The sequence below is a fragment of the Mirounga leonina genome, unplaced genomic scaffold (genome assembly GCF_011800145.1).
Source record: "Mirounga leonina isolate KUSES-001 unplaced genomic scaffold, KU_Mleo_1.0 Mir_171, whole genome shotgun sequence".
In the NCBI taxonomy this organism is placed as follows: domain Eukaryota; kingdom Metazoa; phylum Chordata; class Mammalia; order Carnivora; family Phocidae; genus Mirounga; species Mirounga leonina.
This window is the reverse complement of record NW_023270436.1, coordinates 15471439-15495899: the sequence shown is the minus strand read 5'-3', so window position 1 is coordinate 15495899 and position 24461 is coordinate 15471439. Positions and strand designations below refer to the sequence as shown.

Below are 24461 nucleotides of genomic sequence, written 5' to 3'. Positions count from 1 at the left end.
CTCTTGGTCCACAAGTATTTGGAAAGGTCACTGAAAACTGGTCTTTCAGTCTTGGCATTTCATTTCGGATCTCCATGAGAAATGGGCTTCTTGAGCCTGGAAAGTGTATATCGTGTGTCTCATTTGTGAAATGCTTCCTGCTATAGAACTAGCTCTAAAGACTGTACATATTTACAAGAAACTTTATATTCGTAAAAAAAAAAAAAGGAAATTGAATTGGTTTCTACTTTTTTATTGTAAAAGGTGCATTTTTCAACACTTACTTTTGGTTTCAACGGTGGTAGTTGTGGACAGCCATCTTCACTGCAGGGTGGGGAGCTCCGTGGGACCACCAAGATGCCAGCAGGAAATACCGGACCACGAAATTGCAGTCAAAAGCTTATTAGCATAAGTAAGATTCTAGGTCTCCAAAAGTACAGGCTTTTTCTTCATTACCTTTTTTATTCAGGATGAGGAAAAGAACACAGGGAACAATTCAAGATCCACCTGGAGAGGAATGAACTTTGTTGTTAAACAATAGTGAAATAAAGCAATGATCTAAAATGTTTGCTTTCGTGCAATGACCTCTTCTTTTCTTGAGAGACTGTAAACATCCTAAGCATTGGGCCCGTGTCAGCACAGGTTTGTTATCATGGCCTGGGACCTTGCTTCCTTTCTTCGGGGTGGGAGTGGTCAGGGAACGACACAGGTCTGAGCACACTGCTCTCCTGGCGTCAAGAAGACTGGCAGCATTCTCTTCTAAGAGTGAGACCTTGTTGAAGTTGGGTCATTATTTCCAGTGAACCGCAGACTGGCCGTTAGGTGACTTTATAGGACTGCAGACCGGGAGAGCTCCGAACGCAAACAGGCCATTTTGAAAGGCTTACTTGAGAATGGATTACCTAGTTCTCCTATAATGCAGCTAACCAAGAAAACAGGTCACCTTAAAATCTCTCATCCATTTTAAGGCCGTGGGGAATTTAATGATGTAGATTTCCTTCGAGGAGTTCAGATCTCAAGGTAATTTAAAATGTAAATATTTCTATTTTTAACTAGATGGATATTTAGAGTCTGTGAGGTAGATTTTTTCCCATGATTTTTTAGTTTGTTAGTATAAACTCTGCTTGATCCGGACAAACATCAGTTTTGGCAAATGGTGATTTCTTTCATGGTTCCTGTTGCTTTTACTCTTGATTTTTATTTTCCAATGAACTAATCTGACCACAGCCACAATCTTACTTGTAGGGTTGTATCTGACATGGCTTGTTAGAGGAACTGTAGTTGCAATTCTGTTCCACTTTACTGTTGGAGATAAAAACCTGCCAAAGGTCATAACTATGAGAAGGGAAATAATTCAAAAGTTGAACAAGTGAAAATGTTCGAACCTCTCCTACAACACTGGGGAAAGTCCATTAAATACCAACCCCCATTTCAGTTAATGAGAATTCTCGGCAGCCACAGAATACTTCAAAAGCATAAACAGTTTGGTTCCAAAAGGAATGTTCCAGAAAGCTTCTCTGGACCCTAAGGAATGACATCAAAGAAACAACCAATAAATTACTCAGCCACATCATAAAATGAGGCCCAACCTTCCATGGTGCCACCACTCCTTTTTTTTTTTTTGATTGTTTTGAGACAGAGCATGCACGAGGGAGGGGCAGGGGAAGAGGGAGAAGCAGGCTCCCCGCTGACCAGGGAGCCTGATGTAGGGCTTGATCCCAGAGATCATGACCTGAGCCAAAAGGCAGACGCTCGACCAACTGAGCCCCCCAGGCGCCCCACCACTCCTCTCTCTTAAACACAGAATCAGACGTCACGTGTTCTATGTTTACAACTTAATTTTCATGAGACTAAAGACACTGATTGCACAGCAAATTTCATAACCATGCAACTTTAGGATTTGGAGACTTAGGCCAAAAAGAGATAATTTGCTTAATGGGACTGAAGTTTTTCTTCAGAACTGGGCCTCTTGAATCTGATTTGCTTCAGCAAACATCCATGCCCATATAAGTCTAAAGCATTAAGACTAGGCCTACAGGGGTGGGAGCAGCTAAACTTCTGCTCATAATAACAGTTGAATAGGCCTGTTCCAGTGGTTCTAAATCACTGGACTTTGCTCCCCTACCTTGAGGACATCTGACAATGTCTGCAGACTTTTTTTTTTTTAAGATTTTATTTATTTTTTGACGGAGACACAGCGAGAGAGGGAACACAAGCAGGGGGAGCGGGAGAGGGAGAAGCAGGCTTACTGCTGAGCAGGGAGCCTGATGTAGCCTCGATCCCAGGACCCCAGGATCATGACCTGAGCCGAACGCAGATGCCTAACGACTGGGCCACCCAGGCGCCCCTATCTGCAGACATTTTTGATTGTCACAATTGGCATCTAGTGGGTCCTACAGTGTAAGAGCAGCCCCCACTCCCAACAAGACCCATATCAGATCCAAGTGTCAGTAGTGCCCAGGTTGAGAAACCTTGGCCTGTTCTGGTCAGATATTTCTCTGGGCAGTTTAAATAGTGCTTATGATGTCTACAGCATGGAGACTGTGGTGCTAGGCACACAATGTTTATATGAGAAAAATGTTTTATCACTTCCCTAATCAAGTATTGCTTTATTTTCCAAAGCTGGGGAGGGGGAGACTAGTGGAAATACAGTACAGTGTTGATCACTTGACTTTCCCTTGAGTCTATCAATGATTAATGGAACTCTGTTTACCCTGAGGTAGAGGAAAGAACTTCGAAAACTACTTTACTACTATATGCAACTCAGGCTGTCTTTCAGAGAACCACAAAAAGGAAAAAAAGTTGACTCACGGTACAGACAATTTTCCAGTTGAGATGGGTGAATTCACTCCAGGGGTAGTAGAAAAGGTAGCAGTGAGGGCTGGTGTCCTCATCCAGGCAAAGACCCATACTGAGGACAAAAAGGACTAGGAGTGGGAGCTGACCAGAGACAGGGCAGGCCCCCCAGACTGGGATCTCTGGCTGCTCCAGCTTTCAGGATCTTCTCCAAGGGTCTGACTCACTGCAGTGATGGCTCTTAGGAAGGCCCTGCAGATGTTATTACAACAGGAGGGATGACTTGGGCTTTAGAAGAAATGCACACGGGGCGCCTGGGTGGCTCAGTCAGTTGGGCATCTGCCTTCGGCTCAGCTCATGATCCCAGGGTCCTGGGATTGAGGCCCGCATCAGGCTCCCTGTTCCACGGGAAGCCTGCTTCTCCCTCTCCCACTTCCCATGCTTGTGTTCCCTCTCTTGCTCTGTCAAATAAATAAATAAAATCTTTAAAAAAAAAAAAAGAAATGCACGTGTGCTTTGTAACTTCCTTATTTTCTCCTTAAGACAATTATCTTTGGCATTCTGGGTCAGAAGGCTCTGGCTTGTTCCTCCACTAATTTGCTGGTCAATAGAGGTGCTAAGTAGGGATCCTTCAGAAGCTGAATGGAGATGTGAGTGGTCCATAGACTTGGATCCTCATTAATTCATTCAAACTGTTCATAAACACGGGTGGAGAATCAGGTATTGGGAGAACTAAATGCATGTTCAGAAATGAAACTGTGCTCATCTAGAAATAATGGGTGTTGAACCAAATAACATTTTACTCTTTCCTAAGTGGTTGTCTCTGACCTCAGCCATGGATGAGATCACTTGATGTTCTGGGTTTTTAATCTTGGCTTTTGGAGTTTGGAAGTTTCCTACTTGAGCGAGTCGAGGGGTTGGCATTTCTTTCCTTTCTGGCCTCCTGACTTCCTGTTTGTGGCCGTATCCCATCCATGTTGTAAAGGTTTTGTGGCTCCGAACAAGAAAGGAGTCCTAGGATCATCTAGTGCTAGTCCAACCCCTCTCATTTTTCAGAGGAGGAAGTCAAGCTAAGAGGGGCGATGTGACCTGCCCAAGGTCACACAGCTAGTCAGCACCTGAACTAGATCAACATCCCTAATCTCATTCCAGCATTGACACTCGGGGCGGGGGGGGTGGAGACAGCCGACTCCAATGTGAAAATTTCCCTCACATTTATACCCATAAGTGAAGCCAGAGGAAGGAAAGAAAGGAAAGAGCTTTGCCTGGGTCCTTTGATCTTTGGTTTCAGTATTTTGACATATGGCCTATTGACTCAATACCATTATACATGTTAGAAATGTGAAGGCCTTACCTTTGGCTCTATAGATTCATTTGTATATATATTTCCAGAGGGAAGAATACATCTTCATTCAAAAGCATTTTGGGTTCCAGGACAAACAAACTAAAAGGATTTGTGATCACCAAACCAGGCCTACAAGAAATATTGAAAGGGGTCCTCTAAGCAAAGAGAGAGCCTAAAAGTAACATAGACCAGAAAGGAACAGAGATATACAATAACAGTCACCCTACAGGCAATATGATGGCACTAAATTCCTATCTTTCAGTAGTTACCCTGAATGTAAATGGGCTAAGTGCCCCAATCAAAAGACAAAGGGTATCAGATTGGATAAAAAAACAAGACCCATCGATATGCTATCTGTAAGAGACTCATTTTAGACCCAAAGACACCGCCAGATTTAAAGTGAGGGGGTGGAAAACGATTTACCGTGCTAATGGACATCAAAGGAAGCTGGGTGGCAATCCTTATATCAGACAAATAATTAGATTTTAAACCAAAGACCATAATAAAAGATGAGGAAGGACACTACATCATACTTAAAGGGTCTATCCACAAGAAGATCTAACAATTTTAAATATCTATGCCCCTAACATGGGAGCAACCAATGAGATAAGCCAATTGATAACATAATCAAAGAAACACATCGACAATAATAGTAGAGGACTTTAACAACCCCCTCACTGAAATGGACAGATCATCTAAGCAAAAGATCAACAAGGAAACAAGGGCTTTAAATGAGACACTGGACCAGATGGACTTCACAGATACATTCAAAACATTCCAACCCAAAGCAATAGAATACACATTCTTCTCTAATGCACATGAAACATTCTCCAGAATAAATTACATCCTGGGTCACAAATCAGGTCTCAACCGGTACCAAAAGATTGGGATCATTCCCTGCATCTTTTCAGACAACAATGCTTTGAAACTGGAACTCAGTCACAGGAAAGAACTCAAATACATGAAGGCTAAAGAGCATCCTACTAAAGAATGACTGGGTCGGGGTGCCTGAGTGGCTCAGTTGTTGAGCGTCTGCCTTCGGCTCAGGTCATGATCCCAGGAACCCTGGGATCGAGCTGGGCAGGAAGCCTGCTTCTCCCTCTCCCACCCCCCCGCTTGTGTTCCCTCTCTCGCTGTGTCTCTGTCATATAAATAAATAAATAAAAATCTTAAAAAAATGAATGCAACCAAAAATTCTCCAAAGAGTTCAATATTCTTTCATGCTTTTATCCCACCCACTCTTTGTATTCAGTGTATTCTCTGACAATGTAAAAGTTCCTTTTGTTGCTCTCTGAATTGTACTCATGCATTTCTCTTTGTGACTTTTCTCTCAAATCCACAGTTGCTTAAAACAATGGTGTATTGTAACTTTACTTGAATTACCTTGACAACACCGTTTTACAGATCTGCAACAATTTGATGTCTATAAAGGAAGACAATGATTGCTTTCAATAAGAAGTTTTTAAGTATTAAAAAAGTGTCCACAAAAAAAAAAAAAAGAATGGATCAACCAGGAAATTAAAGAAGAATTAAAAAAATTCATGGAAACAAATGAAAACACAACTGTTCAAAATCTTTGGGATGCAGCAAAGGCGGTCCTAAGAGGGAAGTAGACAGCGATACAGCCTTTCTCAAGAAACAAGAAAGGTCTCAAATACACAACCTAACCCTACACCTAAAGGAGCTGGAGAAAGAAAAGCAAATAAAGCCTAAACCCAGCAGGAGAAGAGAAATAATAAAGATCAGAGCAGAAACCAATGAAAGAGAAACCAAAAGAACAGTAGAACAGATCAACAAAACTAGGAGCTGGTTCTTTGAATTAGTAAAATTGATAAAGCCCTGGCCGACTTATCAAAAAGAGAAAGGACCCAAATAAATAAAATCATCAATGAAAGAGGAGAGATCACAATCAACACCAAAGAAATACAAATAATTTTAAGAACATATGAGCAACTATATGCCAACAAATTAGACAATCTGGAAGAAATGGATGCATTCCTAGAGACGTATAAACTACCAAAACTTAACCAGGAAGAAATAGAAAACATGAACAGACCCATAACCAGCAAGGAAATTGAAGCAGTAATCAAAAATCTTCCAACAAACAACCCAGGGCCAGATGGCTTCCCAGGGGAATTCTACCAAACATTTAAAGAAGAATTAATACCTATTCTTCTGAAACCGTTCCAAAAAATAGAAATGGAAGGAAAACTTCCAAACTTGTTTTATGAGGCCACCATTACCTTGATCCCCAAAGACCCCATCAAAAAGGAGAATTACAGACCAATGTCCCTGATGAACATGGATGAAAAAATTCTCACCAAAATACTAGCCAATAGGATCCAATAGTACATTAAAAGGATTATTCACTACGACCAAGTAGGATTTATTCCTGGGCTGCAAGCCTGGTTCAACATCTGCAAATCAATGTGATACATTAATAAAAGAAAGAACAGGGGCGCCTGGGTGGCTCAGTCATTGGGCGTCTGCCTTCGGCTCGGGTCGTGATCCTGGGGTCCTGGGATTGAGCTCTACGTTGGGCTCCCTGCTCCGCGGGAAGCCTGCTTCTCCCTTTCCCACTCTCCCTGCTTGTGTTCCCTCTCTGTCAAATATGTAAAATCTTAAAAAAAAAAAAAAAAAAAAAAAAAGAACAAAAACCATATGATCCTCTCAATAGATGCAGAAAAAGCATTTGACAAAGTACAGCATCCTTTCTTGATTAAAACTCTTCACAGTGTAGGGATAGAGGGTACATACCTCAATATCATAAAAGCCACCTATGAAAAACGCACAGCAAATATTCTCAATGGGGAAAAACAGAGCTTTTCCCCTAGGTCAGGAACACGACAGGGATGTCCACTCTCACCACTGCTACTCAACATAGTACTAGAAGTCCTAGCCATTGCAATCAGACAACAAAAAGAAAGAAAAGGCATCCAAATTGGCAAAGAAGTAAAACTCTCACTCTTCACGGGTGACATGATACTCTATGTGGAAAACCCAAAAGACTCCACCCCAAAATTGCTAGAACTCATACAGGAATTCAGCAAAGTGGCAGGATATAAAATCAATGCACAGAAATCAGTTGCATTTCTATACACCACCACCAAGGCAGAAGAAATAGAAATTAAGGAGTCGATCCCATTTGCAATTGCACCCAAAACCGTAAGATACCATAAGATATCTAACCAACGAGGCAAAAAATCTGTACTCAGAAAACTCCAGAATACTCATGAAGGAAATTGAGAAAGACACAAAGAAATGGAAAAACGTTCCATGTTCACAGATAGGAAGAACAAATGTTGTGAAAATCTCTATGCTACCTAGAGCAATCTACATATTTAATGCTATCTCTGTTAAAATATCAACTTTTTTCACAGAAATGGAACAAATAACCCTAAAATTTGTAAGGAACCAGAAAAGACCCCATACAGCCAAAGGAATGTTGAAAATTAAAAGCAAAGCTGGTGGCATCACAATTCTGGACTTCAAGCTCTATTACAAAGCTGTAATCAAGACAGTATGGTATTGGCACAAAAACAGACACATAGATCAGTGGAAAAGAATAGAGAGCCCAGAAATGGACCCTCAACCCTATGGTCAACTAATCTTCAACAAAGCAGGAAAGAATGTCCAATGGCAAAAAGACACTCTCTTCAACAAATGGTGTTGGGAAAATTGGACAGCCACATTGCAGAATAATGAAACTGGACCATTTCCTTACACCACACACAAAAATAGACTCAAAATGGATGAAAGACCTAAATGTGAGACAGGAATCCATCAAAACCCTTGAGGAGAACACAGGCAGCAACCTCTTCAACCTCAGCCGCAGCAACTTCCTCCTAGAAACATCGCCAAAGGCAAGGGAAGCAAGGGCAAAAATGAACTATTGGGACTTCATCAAGATAAAAAGCTTTTGCACGGCAAAGGAAATAGTCAACAAAACCAAAAGACAACCCACAGAATGGGCTAGTATCCAAAATCTATAAAGAACTTATCAAACTCAACACCCAAAGAACAAATAATCCGATGAGGAAATGGGCAAAAGACATGAACAGACATTTCTGCAAAGAAGACATCCAAATGGCCAACAGACACGAGAGAAAGTGCTCAACATCACTCAGCATCAGGGAAATACAAATCAAAACCACAATAAGATACCACCTCACACCAGTCAGAATGGCTAAAATTAACAAGTCAGGAAAAGACAGATGTTGGCGAGGATGCAGAGAAACGGGAACCCTCCTACACTTTTGGTGGGAGTGCAAGCTGGTGCAGCCACTCTGGAAAACAGTATGCAGGTTCCTCAAAAAGTTGAAAATGGAGCTACCCTATAACCCGGCATTTGCACTACTGGGTATTTACCCCAAAGACACAAATGTAGTGATCCGAAGGGGCACCTGCACCCCAATGTTTATAGCAGCAATGTCCACAATAGCCAAACTATGGAAACAACCTAGATGTCCATCGACAGATGAATGGATACATACACACACATATACACACTCAATGGAATATTATGCAGCCATCAAAAATGAAATCTTGCCATTTGCAACGACATGGATAGAATTAGAAGGTATTATGCTAAGTGAAATAAGTCAATCAGAGAAAAGATAATGATCATATGATCTTGCTGATATGTAGAATTTGAGAAACAAGACAGAGGATCATGGGGGAAGAGAGGGAAAAATGAATCAGGACGAAACCACAGAGGGAGACAAACCGTAAGAGACTCTTAATCTCAGGAAGAAAACTGAGCGTTGCTGGAGGGGAAGGTGGGTGGGAGGGATGGGGGTGATGGACATTGGGGAGGGTATGTGCTATGGTGAGCGCTATGAATTGTGTAAGACTGATGAATCACAGACCTGTACCTCTGAAACAAATATTATATGTTAATAAGCAATTTGGGTTAAGCTTTAACCATGTAACCAGTCCTCACCCATCATGGGAATGCTAGTAAGAAGGCACCGCCTGGGTCATAGGACACTTCACTTCTACATTTGGCTTTGCCCCTTTGATTTGGGTCTCCTTTCCCACATCTGTGAAATAATTTCCATTACCTTGGGTATCGAGTCTTTCACTTGGGCCTGTGAGCAATCTTTCGAACCACAGGAGACTTGCTTTGTGTTGCCTTTTAAAGAAAATGGGTCTTTTAGACGCATTGCCAGCTGTAGAGACTGCAGAGACCATGGTTCCAGGCGGAGGTTGTTCCTACATTTCCACCGTAGTAGCATCTCCCTCGGGAGTCCTTTGTGGTCACTGGGCTGAGAGGGCTCTTAACAGGGTTTCCTGACTCCCAGTTTGTTTTTACACTGGACTTCCAAGTTCATGCTGTTTCCTCCACAGCCTGGGGCTGCTGGCTTCCTCTGAGCTATGACTCAGGCTAGCAGCCAGATTCTCTAATCCTCCCTCACAGAAAGGGCTGTGCAGTTCTAGACCAACTCAGGCAGGGGCCCCACCACCAGCTGCCCTCTGTCTCCCCCATGGACCTAGGGGGTGTGCTCTCAGCTCACCAACATGGCAATGGTCTCTATGTTCCTGGTGCTTGAACAGATCCCTTTCATACTTTTGAGCTTAGGTATGTATTTTCAATTGTATTTTAAAAATACTTTGTCCAGTTTTGGAAAGAGGATTTTTGCATGTTTCCATAGTCTAAATAATCCCTATAGTTCTTAAAATCTAGGGTTCCCCCACTGCTTGGGTTTTCAGAGTGAGACAGCTAATTATTGAGGTAGGAATGCTTTCTAGGCTACTCTCCACCTCAAGTGGACCAAATGACCGAGGTTCCCTTCTCTCATAAATTTATTTAAATGTTTCCTGATGCCTGGGAAGGAAAGGCTTATTAAAAGAACATCTGTAATCTTTCATCTTTTTTGGTAGAACAAACGAAACTCCTTTTAGCTAATGGGAACAACTCTGATTCTAGAATGTCCTGGTGTCTTCCAAAGCAGGTGTCAAGATCCCAGGCTCCCGTGGTGCTTACTGATGAGCAAGAGGCGGCAAAATCTCTGACCCGGGGATGCCGCCAACCTGCCCAAACTGGGAACCTTCACTGTCGCCTCTCCTTGGCTTCCCCTCATGACTCACTGGTTCAAAGGAGCTCAGTTTTACAGGCTCCTTAACAGCCTTCCAAATTCTGCGTGCAGAATGGGGTGGGTCAAGGGAATGTTCCTCAGCCCTGGGGACAGCTGGATCTGCCCTGTCACTCACCCGAGTACCACGAGGATGGGACCATTTTCAGTGAGTGCCGATATGTGATAACGATTGAAAAAGCACTGCGCTGAGTAAACCTCTGAAGAGTTCCAGTCTCTTCTCCAAATGACGGAATAAAATCAAGGCTTCCTCCAAGCGCACGTCCCATTACCTTTACAAAGCTTTATTGAAACCTGTACGTCAAGGTGACAATAATTCAGTGTTTGGAAAACAGTAACAAAAAAAGGGTATCCCAGACTCAGGTTTACCAAATAAATACTGGAAACCAGGGAGCTCGTTCCTCCATCTCCCAGCAGGAACACAGGGTGTAACAATAGCAGCTGCTGCCGACTTGGGGACAGGAACTTGTGCTAATGGGCATGTCTGCAGCGTCTCCCCGGAAACCACGATGAGTGTAAAGAGGTTTGCTTTGGTCCAAAGGATGTCTTCTCGACACAAATTTAGAAGGCTGCTGTCAAGTTCTAAGTTCCTTCCAGAATAAGCAAGAGCAACTCTACCACCTTCATTGCTAAGTGGAGATGGAGGCCCTGAGCAAGACGGCACAGGCTAGGGTAGGGCGCTTCTCCGAAGTGTTCATGGTAACACTGTCACCTCACTGCGATTAGAGTAAGAAGCTGGACAACCCTCCAGCTAACAGTGGTCAGTCCTCAGGATCATCCAGCTTCATGGAGAAATCCGGCAGCGGTTTTCAGAGTCTGTTCTAAAAACAGATTATTGCTGAATACAGTTCACATGATCTATATTCTAGTGGGATGATTTTAAAATTGTCCTAAGACCATAGAGTCAGCCACCTCTGGTTTACAACAAAAGTACTTAGTGCACAGAAGCCTAAGAAACAATTGTAAATTTCATCTGGAAATCAGACAGGTTCTAATTTCTATAGAAATTATACCTCCCTGGAGCAGAGAACAGGAGACCATCTTATTGCTTTGATTTCAGAGGACCGGTACTTGCTGTTAGCTCCACAGCCAGGCCTCGACAAGGACAAGTGGGTGGCCTCAGAGAGACATATGATTAGACATTCTGTGTGGCCTTGGTCCCTGCTTCCCGGATTTTACCAGCAAAGTGGCTAGGGTTCATTTTTGGCTTAAGAAGCATCTCCACAACCAGCTCAGAAGATGTCTGTTAAGAACTGCACCTGTCCCCATGCACCGTGGTATGGGGGCCACAGACCTTCTGTGTACCCTCACTCTGTTCTCAGCTCTGGTGAGCCCTGAGGCTCAAAGCCACTGGGTGCCCAGAGGACTGTTACAGACGGGAGGCACTTCAGGAGCTGCCACGCCTGGAACAAACCTTCAAGCAGGACTATGGCGGGTATGAAATGTCTTATAAAGAGTGTGAAATGAAAAATTTACAGTCCATTCCCTCTAGTGGAAAGCATGCACATGTGGAGCCTGGGGGTGCACACTGTTCCCTGGGGCCCACCGCTGGCTCCCAGCTCTTCATATGGGCTTGTATAACAAGGTGGTGACATACTTTTTCTTGTATCGGTGGGTCGCGCTGAGCACCATCACTCCATCCTGAGGAAGAGGGTGGAAATGATCAAAGGCAGGACTAAGTCAAGGGCTCAAACGTGTGTGTGTGTGCGTGTGTGCGTGCGTGTGTGTGTCATCAAGGGGGCTTAATAAAAAGAGTCCTGTTCTGTCTTCGGAACCAGAGCCTGCGGGTATGCATCAGGTCCCAGAAGCTGCCCTTTAGGTAAGTACTCCAGGTAATTCTGTGGCTTGGGGGCCCCAGAGCACACTTTGAGAAACACAGCTTTATCAGCAACAAACATGTCATTACCTTGATAGAGAGCGCGTAAAGGTGGTTCAACATGACGTGGTTGGGCTCAGGGAGCAAAGCTGGGTCACACTGTGGGGGGAACAAAAGCAGATGGTGAGCATTTAGGATTTGGAAATGAAGAAGGTTCTCCCTTTATTTCGCAGCAGTGGGTGTCAACAGGAAAGAGGCCAGCTCTCATGCCCCTTTCTGCTTAAGCTGGGCAGTGAAAGCCTCGTCTAAGACGACAGGTGAGGTGATGGGGGTCATGCCTCATGCTCCAACTAAGGGGAGCTCCCTGTGTGCCTGCTGGATGCCCCACTGGTATGTGTCTTGGTCAGGCTTTACCTTGGCCTCTAAAGTGTGAGCCATGGCTCTATCCTCTTACAGAAAGGGAAGCAGGAAGAAAGAGCTGTCGACCGAGTGCACTTTTAGAGAAAGCAGCAAGATAAATCTGTACTAAACATTCCTGAGCAGTGGACTGCAGGCTCATGTCTATACTCAGGGAGCATGATGAAATGGATTGGAGGTGGGGCATGGCACCTGGTGCCTGGAGAACAGCGAGTCCCCGGGGAACGAGCCATGACTGCTATGGGGCATGCCCGCACATGCCTGCGTTCAGCTCTTCAGCTCAGCACACACGTAGCTGCTTGTATGTGGAGTCCAGAGCAGTGGCATGGTTACTTTATCACCTCATAAACATGTGAATTTTAGGGGGTAGCTTGGACAAAGCACAGGACACCCAGATTCCTCAGAATTAGGGCCATGCTGTGCATATCTACTTAAACAGAACGGAAAATTAACAAGGTAATAATGGGGTGCTCTTCAGGATCCAGGAGGATATACACTTCTTTTTATAAGTAATATCAACTTCCCAGAGAAAACGTGTGTTACCCAGATTCCCCAAATTTGGATCCAGGAGCACTGATGTTTCTGAAAGCAATTTGGTGATTTGGATTAGATTCTAAAACGTGGGGGCCAGAGGAGGAATTCCATTCGGTAGCTTACTGAGAAGGGGTGGCTATATATTTCATCATGATTTATAAGGAATGAGGCTGAGGCAGGAGTGAAACACAAGGAAGACAAGTTCAGAAAGGCTCTGTGTGATGGGAGAGCGGCACCCACACTTGGGGAACATCTTGCTCGTAGCCCATTCCCACAGCGGAGGGGGACCTCGGCAGGTGGCAGTTAACACCGATGGGCAACCCAAAACCTTTTTACCAACTGCTTTCTAAGAGATGGTCAGAAAGGGGAGCCTTGGAACATGACCACGGAGGATGGTCCTGGCAGATGCCTGTGTACTCACAGAAATCCCCGTGTCCTTGTTCAGGATGACCTGGAGCAGATGTGGAGGGAGAATGGGTGGGGCTTTAAACCGTTCTTCTGGTTTTGAGACATAGGGCTCCTGATGGTAGGGTCCTGGTGGGGAGCTGGACAGCTCTGTTGGGAGACGGTGACAGGACATTTACATTGAAAATTATGAGTTTGAGGAGCAGGCTCGTTGAATTTGTGGCATCATCTAGTTTTCCTTGTCCCCTCAATAAAGATTTATATTCCCTTGAAGAACATACAGGCCCCAAGGGTGAAGAGTAGAGGCAATGAGAAAACCCTCTGGAATTTGGGTGACTGGCATAAAATACAGCAGCAAGCTCAGATGCCCTGGCAGCAGACAACGGTGGTGGTGAAGCTGGTGATTCCGGGTCAGACTAACAAGGAAGCTGCTCACAGTAACCTAACCTGACCTGCCCCTGCAGAACAACGCTTCTCGCCTTGGGCTGGGCTGGCAAATACCGCAAAGAAGCTCAGGGCTTCAAGTGAGGCTTAAGCAGCCAAGCTTAAGGTCTGAGCACCACCAGCCAGAATAAGACAGAAGATAAAGTAGCCTGTGTATATAGACACGGTGGCAAAAACAGGTTCTAGGAGGCACCAGCACATTTCAAAACTAAAACCAAAAATAAAAAATTGAAATCCTGATCTCTACAGGTTCTCTGACTCTACCACTCTGAGATTCCTTTCAAACTCCTGCTTGAGTGTCTTGATTACACAGATATATCAAGAAGCTTCTAGAAGGGCAGTGTTTCATCAGGTTAGAGACGGCTCACTTAGCAATGTTGGGCCAGCTGGAAGGGACTGAGCGGTTATTCAAAGGACACCTGGCCTAGGTTCTGGTTGCCTGATCCTTGGAGGCATCCAGAATAAATCTGATGCGCTCTCACTCTGCCAGTTCCCTTGATGTCATTTTCTAGGGTACCAGCTCCCTTCACACGACCCAACATACGACAGCAGGAAACTGAGAAAAGCATTAAGTGCAGAAAACTGAGCCACTGGGAGGAAAGATGTATTTTAAGAAAGTGAGTATCTAAATATGAAGTCTGTGCAGAGCCTGATGTTGGTTTACCGGCAGTGAGGGGTCAGTTTTCTTTCCCCAGGTGGTCTATGCTGCAGAAACTTGACTAAAAGCTTCGGTATGTGGCCTAAAATTACATTTATCAGTAAGTAGGGGATACTGGGGCATTTTCTTCATCCCCCAATTCCCACCTACTAAGAAAGAAATAAATGACTTCTCGAAAAGATTAGTTAGCTAGCTATCCAGAGGGAGCACTATTTTTGGATTTCCAATTCCTGCTCAACAAGCTGGCTTTTCAGCCACAGCAAGCCCACCATGGTCAATTTACCACTGTGGTTTCTGAACTGATAAGAGATCCTGGTGGCAGAAGCTCCAGGCCCAGCCAGGTAACAACGAAGAATCATCCTGTAAACTGAACTGAACCCATCTTGTTAGATTATCAGGTACAGTCCTGGGCAATCTTTTCACTGCCTCCCACAGGGGTCCAGGAATTATTTAAACCCCTGCAAGAAGGGGCAGTGAAGTTGGCATGGACACTTAGATTACAACACATCACTGCCCCTGAATTCTACGTATTACGTTTCTTCCTGTGGGTTTGGATGGAAAGCAATTAACCGAAAGCTTGACGACTGGCTGACTCTTGGGAGATGGAAAAGTTTTACTAGGTTGGTACTGAGTAGGCTGCACAGTTAGCCTGTTTCCTGTGATGAGACTCCGTCTCCCCTACAAGGGATTCTGAGAAGGTGCTAATACACCCCATGAGGTCACAGAGGTGTCCATTTACCACCTGCTAGGCTGAAACTCTTTAGGCAGGCACCCCAAGCGAGTCGGGAGTGGGTAGGGAGCTGGCAGGCTTCCCCTGAGCTGGCTCATCACCGACCCAACGCAACTCTCCAGGGCCTCTTGGGCCCTGCCCCTGGCACGAGATCAAGCTCTGGTTCTGTTTCCATGGTCTGCTCTCTGTGGCTAAGCAGACCTACTGAATACTGGAGAGGACCAGAAAAAATGACTTACAGCTCTCTTGGGGCTGGATTTCAACAACCTGACCTGACAGAGTTAGGAATTACTTTTGTGGCTCTTTAGGGAGCTACAAACATCCACCCGACTGGGCAGCAGCTTGAGCTCAAGAGTGAGAGGCAAGAGAAAGAGAGTATTTCTAGATTGCATAGCCCCCACCTGCACACACGTGGTATAAAATAACTGTGTTCATACCAGACACATCGGAGCACTTTTGGGAATCCACCATTAAAGCATCAAATACTTCAAAGTCAGTTTTCTTCACTTGAATGATGTTGTTAACTGTGCCAAGCTGGCTGGTTACTATTGGCTGGGAAGAGACAGACAGGCAGAAATCATAACGTGGAAGGTCTCTGGAGTTATTCTCTAGAGGATTTAGACTTCCTGGCTGGAAGGTCTCATCTCCGCGCTAGCCAATCTGCTCATTTCCATCAAGTTTGCCCGTAAGTCTGACAATCAGCATTGCTATCTAGCTCAGCCACACACAGGGATTTTACCGGCAGGACAAAGGGACCTGGCACAATTGATAAGGGAAAGTGGTTTGTTTGGATTGTGCAGGTAGTCAGAGGACCAATGGCAGGAGGAAGAGTACCTCAGAAGGGTCATGCGTCCATTGCCCATCCACAAAGAACTTGTACTGATGCTCTCCTTCAGGCAGGTCCAGGATGGCTACAAAGTTATTGTGGCTGCACGGGAAAAGGAAGCAGAGGATTTCAGCTGGGTGAGCTGCCCTCCTAAGCGTACCGACAAAATCAGCCATCGAGGGGCGCCTGGGTGGCTCAGTCGTTAGGCATCTGCCTTCGGCTTAGGTCACGATCCCAGGGTCCTGGGATCGAGTCCCACATCAGGCTCTCTGCTCAGCAGGAGGCTTGCTTCTCCCTCTCCCACTCCCCCTGCAGGTGTTCCTGCTCTCACTATCTCTGTCAAATAAATAAAATCTTTAAAAAAAAAAATCAGCCATCAAACAAAACCCGTGAAACATGTGAAACAAGAGTTCAGCTGCAGAAGAGTAAACATTTTTAGCCACTTTAGACAATTCAGTAGAATGATCCCAATCTAGAAAAGCTGTAAAGAAGCAGCAATGCAAGACGTTTCCTGGAGGACTCACTTAGCTCAATTGCAGGAATAATCCGCCTTCCTACCAGCAAAAGATCAACAATCAGGCACATGTTCTTTTCAGCTTGCATGCAAAATACCACTCATGCAAGGAGAGCAGCTCCAGGTAAACTGCGTGCTGCAGAGTCTTAATCCTTGTCAGTATGCCTTGGGCAAGAGATGGGACCGATTCCACAGGATCCACAAATAGGTCTCTAAAGAAACTTGCTTCCCTACTAAGACAAGGTTCCAGGAAAGCTCTCTGTTTTGTTCCCCAGACTTAAAAGGACTTAAAAGTCCTTAAAAGGACTTGTAACTGTGTTGAGTGTCTCCCTCCTACACCAACATCAGCCCTGGGAAAGCACGTGGTCTGGGACAGCAATCAGGCCTGACGCAGCGGGGCACAATCTCTCCGTTTCATCAAGAACACTCACTAGTAAAGATGTTTTTTTCTTTTTTTTTTTTTTAAAGATTTTATTCATTTATTTGACAGAAACAGACACAGCGAGAGAGGGAACACAAGCAGGGGGAGAGGGAGAAGCAGGCTCCCTACAGAGCAGGGAGCCCGATGCGGGGCTTGATCCCAGGACTCTGGGATCATGACCTGAGCCGAAGGCAGACGCTTAACGACTGAGCCACTCAGGTGCCCTGAAGATGCTTTTCCAATGACAGTTTGAGACTGAAGTCCATGCTAGGATTCCTGATCATGTGTTTTACTATGGTCTTGCTAATGATGCCTACAGAACAGGTACCTTCCAAACAAAAGTAATACACAGAGAGGCAAAGTTAGAAGAAACCTCAGAGATTATCTGTCCAATAGTCCCTTCTTACAGACAGAAACACTGGGACTCAGGTGTCACCAAGACGTTAGCTCAGCCAATGTGGACTCAAATCCTGGTCTTGAAGATTCCCAGCTCAGTGCTCTCTCTCCACTAGGAATAGATTTCTCTCTTTCTGCAGAAGTCCCGCCTAAGCAAACACATAGCTGTGTATCTGAAGTCAAAGATGTTCATGAAATCTCATTACTGAGAAATGTTCTCTTCTAAGTGTGCTCTAAACCTAGAGACTAACTGGGTGTGAGATGTGAACCCTGTGAATTATTATTTTTTTTTTTAAAGATTTTTATTTATTTATTTGACAGAGAGACACAGCGAGAGAGGGAACACAAGCAGGGGGAGTGGGAGAGGGAGAAGCAGGCTTCCCGCTGAGCAGGGAGCCTGATGAGGGGCTCGATCCCAGGACTCTGGGATCGTGACCTGAGCCGAAGGCAGATGCTTACGACTAAGCCACCCAGGCGCCCCGAACCCTGTGAATTATTAAGCAAAATTATTTTCCATTCAGCATCCATTTTATAAAAACATCCTTTTCTATTCCTCATTTAGAAACCACAGTATCCCTGGATTAAGACAAATACGTGAATACTGCCCAGGCAGTTACCTTCTTGTGAGGGGAAGTTTACTCCAGTTGTTGAAGGACCCAGATAAGTAAACTTCCTTTCCGCCCCCCGTCCATCGAAATACTGTTGGCCGAGCCTGGGCAGGGGCTTTATCATTCACTTCCAGATCATGCCGCCAAGCCAGGAATTCTTCCTTCTCTGGAGCCTAGAAACGGAACAGTTTACTCAGGGACAGGAAGCCATTAGTGAGCTCCCTACAATGAACAGTTACCCTAATGTAGACAATTCATTCTAAAGAGACAGCGATTACTACTTAGGTTCATATTCAGGCTCATTAACTTAATAGCGGTGCCTTGGTTTCTCCACTTGCAAAACAGAGATAACAAAAGCAACTATTTCTTAAGGTTGTTGTGAAAGACTGAGTGAGAGGGTCCATGTAAATTGCTCTGCATAGTGTCTGACACATAGTGAGCACTTAATAATTATTAGCTGTTAATACTGTTGTGATTAAAGAGATCTACACCAAAATTTTAGTAGAAGCCACAGAACTCACTTGGAAGAGGATGCAATGAATTCAAGACCAGATAGATGTCATTTTCTTCCCTTAATTAACAAGATTTGAAGTACACGAAAATTTATTAGGAACAATTCCAGAGCTGTCAACTTGAAAACTCACAAATCCAGATTCTAAGGGAAAAAAATATTCAAAGTGGTGTTCAGGCATTGGGAATAAAAAGATAAGACACAGACTGACCCTCCATATGGCAAACAATGGCTTCTTAGCACAGGTAGTGATGTATAACTGAGGTATTCCAAACTAAGAGAGAAATAAACATATCCAACTCTGGGGGAAATATATGTGCTTTTGGATCTTTTACATATTTACTAGTCAGAAGCCAAAGATATTAAAAGAGCCGAAGATATTAAAGCCAAAGATATTAAAAGAGCGGGAGTTCTAGGCTGGGAGAGACCCTTAAAGGTGTCGATGAGTGAGCTTCTAAGACCTTCATTTCAAATATTGACCAGAGTTGTTTTTTTTTTTTTTTTTTAAGATTTTATTTATTTATTTGAGAGAAAGAGCACACAAGCAGGCAGGAAGGACAGAGGGAGAGAGAGAGAAGCAGACTACACATTGAGCGGGGGGGCCGACATGGGATTCAATCCCAGGACCCTGGGATCATGACCTCAGCCAAAGGCAGACACTTAGCCGAGTGAGCCACCCAGGCACCCTGACCAGAGCTTATCTTAAATGACGCCTGCTTTAAGACTGAACAAGATCTACAGATTAAAGAGTAACAGACTGGAATCACTTGCCACTGAGAAGGTGATAACTAACCACAGCCAAAATGGTGAACTAGTGTAGCTAAAATAACCCATGACTTCTTTGGGAATATAGGGCATTCAATCCAGTGTCTCTGCTACATCATTTCAGTAACTTCTGAGGAAGCGATAATGGATACTATTTAAAATCACTGTCCACAGATTCTCTGCATGCTAAACGTTTCTTGTAGGAATTTTGGAACAGCAACAGAACAGATACTTCTAGAATAAAGTAGTTTGGTTCTTATGGTATCTTAAATAGCCGTCCCTGCGCCACAGTTATTTCTGGGGGGAAAGGATATCAAGTCACTGGCAAAACAGGATTCCAAAGTTCACTTTGCATACAGGTCCTCAGGAATGCAACAAATTCAGAAAGCAAGTGCAAATCACAGGACATAAGGCCCAGTGAAAGACTCTTTAGACTCAAAGCCAAGATCCAAGTGAGGATTTAAGATCATAATGTGATCACCAAGCCCAACATCTGAGAAAAAATATGAGTAAAGGTGGAACGAGTTGCCAGGCATTAGCCTAATGGGCAACGATGATTAATATGCAACTGGATACTAACAGAGAATATGCTAGGCTGGGGAGACACCTCGATTTTTCCTAAACCTACTCTGCTGCATTGTCCTTAAGGGATCAGTTCTTCCTTTCTTAGGATCTACCACATACTTATCAGCTGCCAGAACCACTAAGCGCCCGTGGTCCTGGACACCAGGCGTGGGCCTTGCAGCTGGAAACACGAGACCCCATCAGGTAGTTAGCAGGCATGTGGCTGAAGCAGGAGTCAAGATTCATCTTCAAAGTTTTGATGAATTACAGCAGACCACGGTAAGATGTTCAAATTTGGCTTGCAAAAATGTTTGCTTTGGTCTCTCTAAAATCTTAAGTCCTATTTACACAATAGGAGAGAGAAGGTGAGTAGCAACTGGCTGCCCCCCTTCCAGACTGACACCTCACTCACCCACTGACCTCCAAAAGTGGATTTACTTTCCTGTCTGCTCTCAAGTAGCTTGGTGAACCGGAAGTTTCAGTTAGAATGAAACACCTCTGGCAACTACAGTCAGCTGTGTAACTCTACTTTCGGCTTACACATGTGCTCTGGGTTATCTCCAAGATCGACAATAAACTACAAAGCCAGCTATTACAAAAAGTGTCAGTCTTCGTAAAGGTGAGGGAAAATTTCTCAAAGCAGTGAAACTCATTATACCTAAGAGGAGAGCAGAGACTGGGGCTCATCTGCTGCTAGCTCAACGATCTTAATTAATTAAGAATTTGAAACGCTGTCCCAGAGCTGCTTTCGCCTTGATGATGTTAAACGAAACGCGTTCCTCCTCCATCGGGGTGACTTCCTCATCGGTAATTAGACACAGGTTCCTGGACTGCTTGCTAAGAGGGCTCTTACCGGGCCATCTGGCTTTTTAAGTGCACGGAGCTTAGTGCACTTAAGTTTTCCCACTTATGATGAGTTTTAGCGGGGGCGGGGGGGATGTGGCGGGGCATCTAGGAGAGGGCTCCTCCCCTCAACGTTAGACAAGGGGAGCCGGATTCCGTCACCCCCTCACCTTCATTTCCTCGGAGTGGAAGAGGTCGGCGTCCTCGGGACTGTCCATCAGGATCTTGGGCCTGTCCCCGTCCTTGGCGCCCCCCGAGCTGTCCCTTCGCGGCGTCTTGTGGCCGCCCTGCCGCTCCAGCGCGGCCCGCTCGCTGCTCGTATTGCCCATGGTGGGGCTCTGCGGGGACACCGGGAAGCCGGACGGGGCCTCACTCCAGGGAAGGGGCAGGGGACTCCGGCAACCAGCGGGTCACACGGACCTCGGGGAAGGAGTCGGAGCCCCGAGTACCACACCCCTCGGGCGAGGCTTCCGGGCCGGAAACCGGTTTGAGGCGGGTGAGAAAGACCTGCCAGGTTACTCAACCGCGCTTAAACCTATGAAGCCCAAAACACCCCGACGCTTTGCCAACAACTCCCCCACCTTTTAGCAACTTCCGCTTCCGGCGCGTCTGTGAGTCAGTCGGGATCCGGGGTGGGGGCGGCGGCGGCGGCCGGCGAAGCGCATTAGGCAGTTCCGCTTCCGGTCCGGATTGGCGGGGTCGCAGCACCCTGAGGAGGCCGTCCTCGGAGCGCGCAGTCGCAGTCGGCTGCTACGACGGGACCGAGGATGAGGCTGCTGAAGGCCGGCAGGGGGCGTGCCAGCGCGCGGGCTGTCTGGGTCCCTCTCCCCGCGCTGGAATGAGTGATGCCGTTAACTCTTTTAGGTATCTTTGCCCACTTCCAGTTGATTCTGTACTCGACAGCCGAAGAGCTCGTTTAAAGTGCTCATCTAATTAAGAGACTCATCCTATTAAAGCCTGTTAATGTTCTAGCTCCCACGCTTTTGAGCGCCTTAGAAGCACCGCCTGCATAAAATGCAGATTCCCCGGCCCTAATCCCCGGAAATTACGATTCCGAAGCTCTGGAGTGGGGTCTGCATTTTAATAAGCACTCCAGGTGATTCTGATGCAAATAATCTTGCAGGTGTTTGATTAAATGTCAGACCATAAGAGTTCTGGAAATTTCTCACTAGTAGGCTTGGGGGTTATAAAACGTGGGAGTTATTAGTGTATTTTTAAAAAATTGAGTGCACAGCCTTTTGATAGATAATTTTGTAAGCTATTTTATAATCACTTTGGACACAACATTCTGCATAAAATTACTTATTAGTGTTTGTCACTGTGGCCAGTGCTTTAGCAAGAACTGTTTACACACTGTGGTCCTAAAATATTCTAATCTAGTCAGTCACTGTCGTGGTGTTTTTTTTTTTTTTTTTTTGGTGGTGGTGGGGCTTTTTTGTTCTTGTTTTTGTGTTTTGTTTTGCATGTGAGTATCTCAAAATGCTTTGCATTTGCTGGGCCAGCTCATGCATTTTGTCCACTGAGCAAACATTTATTTGATACCTACAAAGTGTCAGGTATTACGCTAAGTAAGTGGGAGACAGATGGCTAAGAAATGGTCTCCTGGAGGGGATTTGGTCGTATCTATCAAAATAAAAAATGCACCTTCATCTTAGTGCACAATTTGACTTCCAGGGAACTTCTGCAGAAATATACACGTCAATTATATGGATGTACGTTCATTTGCAGCTGGGTCTCTAAAGCCATATTACATTAATTCCAAGATGCGCTTTTTTTAAGATGCATATTTTATTTCACATTTTAATCTCTTTGAAACTAGGTGCTTCTTACAATCAATGGAATCTTAGATTTGATGAAATAAGGCAATGAAAACTGCAAATTTTTAAAAAGTGTGTCAATGGAATGACAACATGAATTAAATACATTTTATAGAATACTGAGCAACTTTAAAAAAGGAGGAAATAGAATTCTGTGGGTAACTATGGAGAAGTGTCTATGACATTCCAAATTCCACAGCAAGTGGCAGAACAATAGAGGTTAAGAGCATGAGCCCTAAAGTCAGCCTGCCTGGGTTTAAATTCTGGCTTTACCACATTTGTAACTGTCACTTTGGCTTCCTCTTTTGTGAAATAGGAAATAAAATAACACCGACCTTCTAGGCTTGTTTTGTGAATTGATTGAGAACACGCTCAGAAAGTGCTTAGCATAGCATCTGACTCAGTAAACATTCAACAAACATTAGCACGTTTATTGGCATCATTATTCTTGTGAATGGAAAGTTCTGGAAATACATACAACACACTGTTAATAGTGGTCCCGTCTGGGGAGAGGAGTGGGATTGGAAACAGGGGAATATCAAAAGGGGACTTTCTCTTTTTTGTTTATTGTTTGATATTTTTTCTACTGTGAGGATGTACTACTTTTGTAATTTAAAAACAAACTTTTTTAAAAGACAAAAATAAATAAGACATGATTCCAGTGCCAAAGGAATCCACAGAGTAAAGGTGGAAACAGACTCACAGAAAGGCAATAATTCAAGTAGGCAAGGGGTTCTACTGGTGCCCAGAAGGGACTTAAGCCAGGCCAGTGGATAACCCAGAATACATTCTTTGAGCTGTTTTTCTTACTCACACTAGGCAATGAGGAAGCCATGGACATGAGGATGTTGAGCTTTGGGTTCTCCTCCAAACAACTTGAGAGGTAAGAAAGAACATGTAAGCTGTGGACCTTTTATCTGAGCTATGCAGATGCTTTCATGCATGAAGAAAATTTTAATACTTCTGCTCTGGCTCAGATAAGATAACCAGGTAAAAAGCATGGGCCCCGGATCTCCCCACCTCCCCATGCTCTCTCTCCATGCACACTCAGAAGAAAGGCCAGGGGAGGACAAAGTAGCCATTTGCAAGCTAGGAAGAGAATGCTCACCAGAGCTGGAACCTTGCCAGAACCTTGATCTTGGACTTTCCAGTCTCCAGAACTATGGAAAAGTAAATTTATGTTGTTTAAGCCATTCACTCTGTGGTACTTTTTTATAGCAGACTAAGACAGACTGCAGTGTGTGTGAGGTGTTGGGATAGAGTTGTAAGCTTGCTTTTTAGTTGGCCTACCTGGATTTCTACCAGGCCTTCTGAAATTTGCCTAGGTGATGTAAATAACACTGACAATGTTGGCAGACTTGTCTGTCTTTTTTGGTAGACATCCCTGTGTTCTCTTCCCACTGAGATGCAAATGTCATTGTGACAGAGAGATGGAATGAGTTCATTCTGTGGTATTTGGTCCACAAATATTTGTGGAGAGCCAATTTAGGCTAGGCTTTGTTTTGGGTGCTGGGGATAAAGGAATAACCCACAATGTTAATCCTTTTTGCAAAGCTGAAGGGCCCTGTGTGGCAGATAGATATATAAACAAATACACAAACATAAATAAGCTGGATAATTTCGGAGTGATTACTACTATGAAGGAAACAAATGAAATCATGTGAGAGAGTGACTGGTGTACTACTTTAGATGAGGTGGTCATGGAGGACCTCCCTGAGGAGGTGACAGTTCAGTTGAGACTGTAATGACAAGAAAGAGTCAGATGGGAGAAGAGTTCGGGAGGAGCATTTCAGGCAAAGGGAAAATGCAAGTGCAAAAGCCCTGAGGTGGGTATGAGTTTTACATGCTGGAGAAACATAGAGGTGATTTGTATGGTGGCTGGAGTGTACTGGGAAATAGGAGGAAAGGCTTGATCCTTTTGGGTCTTGGTGGTCACAGTAAACTTTCTGGATTTTACTCCCAAGTCAGTGGGAATTC

General features: G+C 44.6%; 1 protein-coding gene across 1 annotated transcript; it reads right to left on the bottom strand.

Annotated features, from left to right (window-relative positions):
• Window positions 1-10478: 10478 nt before the first annotated feature.
• On the bottom strand, window positions 10479-21255 carry PRKAB1 (protein kinase AMP-activated non-catalytic subunit beta 1). The gene is made up of 7 exons (XM_035017120.1): window positions 20838-21255; window positions 17994-18157; window positions 16054-16147; window positions 15657-15771; window positions 13404-13537; window positions 12122-12190; window positions 10479-11856 (listed from the first exon to the last, which is right to left on the bottom strand). The coding sequence occupies exons 1-7, from the start codon at window positions 20994-20996 to the stop codon at window positions 11779-11781; spliced, it is 813 nt and encodes a 270-aa protein (XP_034873011.1). The 5' UTR covers window positions 20997-21255; the 3' UTR covers window positions 10479-11778.
• Between the last annotated feature and the right edge of the window lie 3206 nt (window positions 21256-24461).

Bases quoted from the DNA above. Each gene is read 5' to 3' on its own strand.
- PRKAB1 (XM_035017120.1), bottom strand. From the start codon at position 20,996: ATGGGCAATACGAGCAGCGAGCGGGCCGCGCTGGAGCGGCAGGGCGGC. The intron at 16,148-17,993 runs GTAACTGCCTGG...TTTCCCGTGCAG, and splicing joins AAACTTCCCCTCACAAGAAG to CCACAATAACTTTGTAGCCA. The intron at 11,857-12,121 runs GTAATGACATGT...CCTCTTCCTCAG, and splicing joins TTTACGCGCTCTCTATCAAG to GATGGAGTGATGGTGCTCAG.